Genomic DNA, 9,565 nt, shown 5'->3' with positions numbered 1-9,565 from the left:
AATTTGCATGACTCTCGTGTTTAGTATGTTCCTTACTTTCCAATTGGAAATATGGTGTAAAATATTTATTAGTTATATGGTTGTGGAATGACAACATGCACAAATTTAATATAGTCACATTAAAGAATTAATCTTTATTATACAAATATTTACAGCAGGAAAAATACAAATAATTAAAGGGCATTTCGTGATCCACAGCCTCATCCCCCACTTTTCCCAAAAAAGTTGAGATTTTTACACCACTGGATACCTCTGGCTACATAATGTTTATGTACCAAATATTTCTTGCAGATTAATTCGTTTAGCAAAAATATCGCCAAATTTGAATTGAATTTCGTTCTAGTGCACCAGAACGAAATTACAACACATTGTCTATGGAGCAGTGTAATACACATAATCATGCATAACTCGCAAACGCAAAATCGGAATCAACTGAAATTTTGGAAATAAGCTTTTTTCGTGGATATCTACTGAAAAATGTCATAAAAAGAGGATGCTAGGATCACGAAATCCTCCTTTAAGAGGGTATGTAAATAAGTGCATAATTCTACTGCTCTTTCAATACCAAATTTTGACCTGATTGTGCTGCTCCTCATTTTTACAAAGATTTCTTATTTTGGCCAATATCTGCTTTACGCAACACTTTCCGGGAAATTTTCAGTAGCATTCACTTTAAATGTTATGTGGAGGGGAGTAATTCCCATTTTAAAAATCATAAAAATGCTCCATTTACCGAAAGAAATCCACAGGAATTGCCCTCTCTGCAACTTAGCTTGATATTAAAGCCATAATGTACGATCTCATAATATGAAATTGATTAATTTTTTTCAAACCTGATTTTTGACATAATTGTAATGTTTATACATGACCCAACTCAGTGGCGTGCTGTGACCGCTCCTGCCCCGAGGGGCCGAAGAAAATTCAATTTTGCCGCCCTTCCTCAACAGCCCGAAAAAAAGAAGAAAAAAAGGATTATAGGCGCTAGCGTCCTAAAAGCAACACATTTTGATGTATAGTACATTTTTTTTGCTATTTTTTTACTTTTTCAAATTTTCCCGCCCGTTTTTCCTTACTAATTCTTTTTGCCGCCCCTTCTTCTTCCGCCGCCCCTTCGTTTTGGCCGCCCTTGCTTTTGGGCTCGCGCCCCAAAGCCAGAAATCCTTCCCTATTATTTGTCAGCATGCTGCAGCAGTTGAGTATAGAATAACAAATTTGAAATTTGAAAAATCGTACATAAGGCTTTAAACACTATATGTTCTGGTCCAAAATAGGGTAAAACTTGTCTAATTATCTCACGCACTGGCCCGCAAAATAACAAAATTCACCTACATTAGCTGGTGATAACGCCTTCACTTCCTTTGGTCCTCGAATTTGGAACAACCTCCCATGCAACATCAGAGAGGCCCAAACACTGGCAAGCTTCAAAAAGCTTTTAAAAACCCATCTTTTTCCAATTTGATCCATTTCTTGTCATTGCTATTTCTTTCTTTGTTTTCTCTTATTGTAATGCGCCTAGAGCTAAAATTGTATAGGCGCAATATAAATCGATGTATGTATGTATGTATGTACATCATGTACATTTTGGGCTAAACTTGTCTGAAATCCTCGCGCGCAAAACTTGTCCCAGTAAAAAACCATGAAAACCGGTCTAAAATCTGCTCGTCCCCTCAATGTTTAATTCTTCCGATTAGGGTAACATAGTTGCACAAGTTTGCACGCTTCGCGCGCATTGGCACATCAAATAGCAAAATACCTTCATTTGGAGCTAAAATAGTTTGAAATTGACATTTCGTGTGCGCGAAAAAAAGGCTCAGTATAAAACCGGAACAAAAAATACTCGTCGCCACTGTTCTTGGGCATCCCTAGTGCTCAACCAACTTTTTATGTTTCTTACGGATGTGCAAAAATAATGTGTACCCCTGGCCCCAGGGTGGTGAATTCTGAAACTGATGGTCTGCCAAAATCCCCCCCCCCATTTCGACATGCCAACAAATCTTTGCCCCCCCCCCCCCCCATACTCATACCAGATTTTGGTGAAACCCCAATTATGTTAAAGCTTGAAATTGTCTAATTATGTGATGCGAACGCAGCGAGCACATAATTTCATATTTGAACGTTTCCTAATTAGTGTTTTTATGTTTCTGCACCTCCCGTAACACATGGAAGATATCTCCAAAAATTATAAAGTGGCCCTGAGCGGGGAAGGGTCAATTAAAAATCAACTTGTGACGTAAATGACAGGTTTGGAGGGGCTTATTTAATTAATGCATGCGATGATTTTTATCTACACTATTATATTTGAGAATTGTGCTGTGATAAATTGTTCTGTCTATTTGTTTTGTATTGTTGTTGTTTTGTGTTGTATTAAAACCCGGTAGAGTAAGATATGTAATATGTTTAAGGGGGTACTACACCCATTGATTTTTTTTTTTTTTTTTTTTGCATTTTGTGAAGAAATTACAAAAAAAATGGACAAAGTGGTATGCAAAATGAAGGGGGCAAATCTTCTCGTTTTATTGGTGGCATCGGTATCAACGTAGCTTACATGCTTTTAAAAGTAGAAGCCAAAAGGTGGTACATCATTGATGATTATAATTCACTTCATTTTGGAAAGCTTACTATCAACGGATTTCGTTAAAATTTTGGATATGTGTTGCTAACACGTTAGGGAAATAAAGTTGATATGTAAAATGGGAATAAGTGGTTCCTGATTTCTTTTATGACTTCATGAACTTGGTGCTCCACAACTATCAAAAAGGAACTGGTTAAAATGCTTCTATTTTCAATGTTGAGCTATATTTTGTATTTTTAACCGTTGCGACATTATTTCACTGAAACTTAATTAAGCCACAGGTAGCAGGTTACCACAACCATACTACAGCAATGTTGAAAAAAATTGTATTTCTTGTCACCTATACCACCATATTGGGTAGTTTTCCGTAAGCTTAACGTTTGTGATTTTGGTAACTATTTTATATTTATTTGTGAAATCCATCGCAACTAGGCATTCTAAATTGTACTCACCATTTACATCCCAAGGTATATTAGTATATCCACCTTGCACTTCTTGATATATATCCAGTTAAAGACAGAATAGCAAAATTATTCCTCATTATGATATCACAAACTCTCACATGTGTATTCAAAATTGATGCTTAAATTTGACCTGAACCAATTGACCTATAACCTGACATACGGTGACCTAATAGCCTTTTCTTCTCCTAACAACACATTATAATATTATTGACTAATGACTATACATCCATTGTGTAAGTGTTTATATATTTTGCATGCACCACTAGATTTTCTATAGAGAGTATAACAAAGGATTTAATGTATTCTATTCATGTACCCTACTTGAACATGCTGAATAGAATAAATCATGGTTTGTTATGAAACACGCATCTGAGTAACTAGGATACAGTAAACAAAATATATATAGGGCTAAAATGACTTACTACAATTGTTTAAAAGCACTTTTTTCTTCTTTTTTTTCATATTTTTTTTATTTCACATGATCCGTGCATATATCGCCTAGCTATAAATGAAAAAATATTTATTTAGACCAATCAAACCAATATATGGGTGTAGTACGCCCTTAAGGAATGAAAATTTGATTTGCCGGAGGAAAAAAAAAAAAATCAACTTGTGCATAGGGGTCCAATTTCAAAGTTGCTCAAATTTGCGATGAAGTAAAGGTGGGACAGGTGTAATTAGATAGGCCAAAATCATCATTTCATCATTGTATATGTAGTTTTCATAACATACAAAATAAATCCGGAAAAATTATGCAAATTGTATAAAAAGCGTGCTAATTACAACAAGAATCTTATTATTACCTAGCTGGGGGGGTCGGGTCAAATGTCATCTGGGGTCAAATCTTAGAAATACATTTTCTTGACATCTGTAAGGAGTACGGGACTCAAACTCGGTGACAACAAACCTCATAACCAGGGGAACATTTTTGGAACATTTTGCAGGAGTCAGATTCCTCCACAACACCAACATGCCCAGCTAGGTTTGTTGTCTATGACCACCATTTGCCACTAGTTTTCTTTGTTTTCGAACCCCTTGTCATGACGTTTTTCACGCATTTCATTTTTTCACCAAAAGTCGACATTTCAAGCTATTTGAAAAAAATGCAGCTCCTAAAGTATAGTGACCCCCTATAGACCTGAAAGTTGGCATTTATGTTCTTTAGACCATTATCTAGTGCAAGAACCTAATTTGAAATGTTTCTTGGATATTGATAAAATCAGATGACCAAATATGCCATTTTTTTCCTCTCATGCCCCAAACAGGGCTTTTATTCTCCTCTTGCAACAAAATGGCACATTAAAACATGGGAAATGATATTACAAATACATTACAAATATACATTACCGAAATTTAAAATCAATTAATGAGATAATGCCAAAATTGGTACACACAAGATATCATTTTATCCCGAAATCATAGGTGCTACACCTCCTACCCCCTCTGATGTTACTAGAAATATGCCCATGCACTAAAATAATTTAAAAAAATATACATTTTGGATTTATAAATCTACTAGATTTTTGCAAGAGCTTTATTTTGGCACCTCAAGTGTCTCAATTCGCTACTTGCACGGTTCCGCCATTATGCACTATGTGCGGGAGAGCCTCGAACTGGCAGCATACATGAAAGGAAGAATTATGTAACCTTACACAGAACGTTATGACTAGTTCAATTCCCATTCATGTATGCTGCCAGTTCGAGGCTCTCCCCGCACATAGTGCATAATGGCGGAACCGTGCAAGTAGCGAATAGACAATAGGATATTGTATAGTGGAGCTACATTTTTTAAACCTGTTTTTCTATACATTTAATTCTATACATGTTACAATGAATCATGTAAAGAGTTTCTATGATCTTTCCACACACAAAAAAGTGACTGTCAATTACACCTGTCTCACTATTTTATATTGAGAGAAGAACCCGACTCCGGAAAACGCACGTTACTGCTAATTGTAAAGCGTAATGCATGTAATGTGGGGAGGGACTACATAGCAACGTGGTATGTGGGGGTATATTTTGTACAAGACCTTTGATTTGTAATTATTAAAAATTATCCCGGAAAATAATGTTTAATATTTCGGAATCTGGAAACGTCTTTATCAGTAGACCTGAACTAAAAATCCAATCATTTAATAAGGGATATATAATGGCACTTATAACATGTATAATAAATGACATGTATTAATGATATACCGGTAGTGAACCATGAACATTAATATAGGCCTATATACTAGAGATCTGAGAGGCCTTAATTTGATGCTGTAATGTAATTCGAATTTAAGATGTTTAATTGGGGAGGGGGATTGGCCAGCTTCTCATTTTAAAAGGGACGCTATACCCGAAACATGGGTGGAATTTCGAAATTGCTGGCATCTTGAGAATGAGGCGCCCTGAGCAAAAACATTTTGGGTCAACAATTCACAAAATATTCTCAAGTTTTAAACATGAAATGAAGGTTAAGAGCTCTAACAACGTTTGCACGGTATTTTTGTGGGACATGAGAGCACATTGCCATATCAAATTGTATTCGGAATACGAGGAATGTCCTATTCTGATATCAAAATTTTTTGAAATTGGCGATATAATATAAATTCTATGGCAAATTATTAGAAATTTATATTTTTTTATTGTTCATATTTAACAGTCCTGGAAGTAAAATTTATAAATCTAATGATATGTAGGGAGGAAAAGCTGACGATCATTTGAAAATTTTGATATTTCGTATTGAAGATACACATCCCCCCCCGACCTCAATTGTGTAGGTGTTTTGGAAAAACAATCTAGATCTTCAATACGAAAGATCAAAATTTGCAAATGATTGGTTTAAAAAAAGATTGAAAAATGTGTTTTCCAAAATTTAGAATGCGTAACTTGAAATAGTCTTACATTACATTATAACTTTGGGCTTGATTGTCACGACATATACGAAAAACACCATAAAAACACATGTTTTTTGCCCTTATTTTTAACAATTGGTCAATTGGGGTTTCTGAAACCGGAGTAGACCATATTAAAAGGTTTGCAAATTGGGTTCCCAAAATGTTGGTGTGTGCAAAGGGGAGAGGCAAAGCTTTTATCTCAAGCCGAGATGGGGGAGGCAAGTCATCTCAGCATTTAGTGTATTTCCTCAACAATATATTAAACAAAAAATTAACACTCAATTCACAAGAAATAATTTTATAATCATTTTAATACATTTTATTGATCAAAAGGCAAGACGAGAACTTGTCAACAATAGCTTGATTCATTATCACATTTAAAATCAACTGTTATCAACTGTTGTCAAATACTGCAAAAACAGTGCCTAGTAATTTAAATCTTTAAAAACACTTTTCTTGAAGTTGACTTGTAAACATGGTAAGCTAAACATAGTCTGGATGGAATCAAACATGATATCCAGGACATCCTTGGCCTTGTTTAGTTTGTAAACATGTTTAAAATAGTTTAAAAGTGTTTGATCTCTAGACACTGTTTTTGTTGTGTAAGCAACAGAAACAAACCCGAATAGAAATGACATAAAAAGCAATAACCTTACACAATATTATTGTTTTTATACATTACAAAAGAATAGCGCAACTTCAACATTCTTTGCTAATTTAATCATAAGGTCATTACTCATCTTTGTCATCGTGAAGTACTGTTTTTCAGATTTTTTTAAAGTATGCATGCAATATAAGAATAGGCAAAATAAGCACATCCTCTGCGTACATGAAATTATTTAATCAAAGCAAAAGTGGATGAATAGGAGTATAGCAGCAACCATAGACTCAGCAACATACATATTTCCCAAGACAATATAATTATTTGCTTAAAGCCTGGATACATAAAATAGCTCATTTTATCCACTAAATATTATAAAAAAGCATCATGTTGCCACCTGTCCGTATCACTTTGAAAAAGTTTGCAGATTTACAGCAAAGATCTATCATAAAGCGTGATTATATGCCCAATTCAAAGAATAGATTCACTCACAAATTTTGACACATTTGAAAGATCATTTTGTTCAAAATTGCATTGCGAATGATTGGTTTATTGGCTCCGTGATTTGAGCAAACAAATCCTTGCATCATTAGTGCAAGTCAACCTTTCCATCAACCCTTCACTTCTTCATAATAATATAAAAGTCAATATAAAAATAAATAATATCTCTCTATATGTACACAAATTTACACTTCCACCAACATGAAAGTCTTCTCAAAGTTTTGAGTCCACAGAGATGTTATATTCAATCATGTACTTCCACCACCAACGGACATACAAATTCCGAGTGTCGAATTCCCATGGAAGAGCTTGGATATTTCTTCTTATTCACAGTCACTTTTTCGGGATAATGGGCACCAGGCCCTGGCTTCAGAGTTCTATCTCCTGGAAGTTGATTCCTTGCAAGCATTGAATACAAAGGCTTCTTAGTACTAGTGGTATCAGGATGAACTGCATCGTGGCTTCCTGGTCCAGGGGTCTGATGAAGATCATCTAAGTAACTTCCGACTTTTGGTCTTCCAGTCATTGAAAAGTTCGCACTGGCTTCTTTGTTGGGGATTCGTGGACCGATAAGGTTGGGGAGGTTGTAGCTATTAGGGGCGGGCTCTTGGTCGCGTTTCCTGTAGCGGGTGCGGGCCCTCATGGTGTATACTGGAGCGTGTTTTTCACCTTGTGGATGACACTTTTCTGGACTGTAGGCGTAGGGAGAAGGAGTGATGAATACATCTGTTGAAAAAGTAAGAATTGAAAAGAAAAGTGGTTAGAAAAACATACAAAAATATAGACGACATCACATTTATTAAAACAAACAAGAGGGCAATGGCTTTTATAGATCACTCATGCTGTGCATCTTATTTTATGAACAAGTTTATCACTCAAATTAGTGTATAGAAATTTCAAATCATTTTTTTTAGGTTAAAAGTTTCCCCATAACGCAGAGTCATAGATAAGGAGAAAACATTTTTTTAAACTCGATGTTATTAAGTGTTGACAAAAACTGTTTGCCGAAAATATTTACCAATAACAATTTGACAACATTTGTAAATGTTATTGAAATGTTTTTTTCATATAAAAATAAAATGTATTTTGCGACCTTTATATAAACCGACATTTAAATGTTATCAAAACGTTTTGACCAAAATTAAAAAAAGAAGACATTTTTGTGTTTTGACGGGTTTAGGAAAAATTTCAGATGTAATCAGATTAACTTACTTGGATCTTTCTGCCTTGCAAGCATTGAATATTGAGGTGTGCCATCAGTTCCAAATCTGGTGTAGTTTGTAACTATTGCATACTTTGGTCCTGGACTACATTCACTGGCAAACACTGTAGAGAAAAAAGAAGAAAACAAGTGGTTAGAATAAGCAGTTCAACTCTATAAAAAGTGTTGTTTTGCATAAATCATGCATCCAACGAGTTGGTAGTAGATATTTTCATGCTTTATATCAACCAGATATCTCTGTATCAACTTACATGCACATTTTAAAACCAGTATTCTAAGCCGAAAACGACGCCAACTTGCATTATCAACCATAAAAGAAGCTAAAGTTTAATCTGGTTAGCTTTTTGTTATCGTCTATTTACACCATTCATGTTTGATCAATAGACACCATGGTCACCGGCATAAACACAGACTGTACTGAACATACACAGGTCTTTATACATCGCAAAAAGATGAGAGGATCTTCAGACTTTGTATGAACTTTAGTACTTTAGAATCAAGCAAAATTATAAAAAGAATTTAAAAAATTATAAAATACTTACTTGAATTTTCTAATCTTGCACCCAAAGAGTAAGATGGTTTCATGTGTTTGGTAAAATCATGCTCCACGTAACCACAAGTAGAAGGCAGCCCATAGCGACCCGGTCCTGGTCCTGTGTAACAAAATAGAAACAAAATAACATTAAGTTAAAACATTCAAAACAATAACTAGCCTATATACATTTTTTTAGCTAAATATTTTCCAAAATTATACACGAGGAAGTAGCTATACCACATCATGATTTTAAAGTAGGCCTATCACTAAAGTTGATTTTAATTTGTCTTGAATCTTGGATTGTTTTGACGTGAACCAAACTGAAATGCTAAAAACATTCACCAACAAACCACAAAATGTAACAAAAAATTACCTCTTTCTCTAGCTGCAATTTTCACTTTTGGTTTTCCATTGCTGGCCAGACTAGTTGCATAAGCTGATCTGATTGACTCCGCACGAGATTGAGAGCGTTCCTTCTTCTTGCTTTTCTCCATCTTTAAGATGTTAGTTTGAAACTTCTTGTAAGTTGTATAGTAATTATAAAGTAGTGCAATGTTCTTCCAATGTGTGTTGTAGCTCGATCTTTACCATGAATGAGTTCCGCTAATCATTGCTCCGATTTATAACCTCTCCCGGTGTTTTTATCGTCACCAGGGACGCCCAGGGACGCACTTCTTTGTGATTGTGTTATGCAATCCATAGCAACCCAAAAACCAACTCGAGAACCCTGCTCGAGAAAAAAAATTGTTATGTCGCCCTCTATTGACTAAAACTCAACTCAAAATTTT

General features: G+C 35.0%; 1 protein-coding gene across 1 annotated transcript; it reads right to left on the bottom strand.

Annotated features, from left to right (window-relative positions):
- Positions 1 to 6,889: 6,889 nt before the first annotated feature.
- On the bottom strand, positions 6,890 to 9,420 carry LOC140159212 (ciliary microtubule associated protein 1A-like). Its single transcript, XM_072182606.1, has 4 exons — positions 9,151 to 9,420; positions 8,785 to 8,895; positions 8,233 to 8,346; positions 6,890 to 7,746 (listed from the first exon to the last, which is right to left on the bottom strand). The coding sequence occupies exons 1-4, from the start codon at positions 9,269 to 9,271 to the stop codon at positions 7,265 to 7,267; spliced, it is 828 nt and encodes a 275-aa protein (XP_072038707.1). The 5' UTR covers positions 9,272 to 9,420; the 3' UTR covers positions 6,890 to 7,264.
- Between the last annotated feature and the right edge of the window lie 145 nt (positions 9,421 to 9,565).

This window comes from Amphiura filiformis, chromosome 8 (genome assembly GCF_039555335.1).
Source record: "Amphiura filiformis chromosome 8, Afil_fr2py, whole genome shotgun sequence".
NCBI lineage: Eukaryota > Metazoa > Echinodermata > Ophiuroidea > Amphilepidida > Amphiuridae > Amphiura > Amphiura filiformis.
This window is presented reverse-complemented; position numbering and strand designations above follow the sequence as displayed.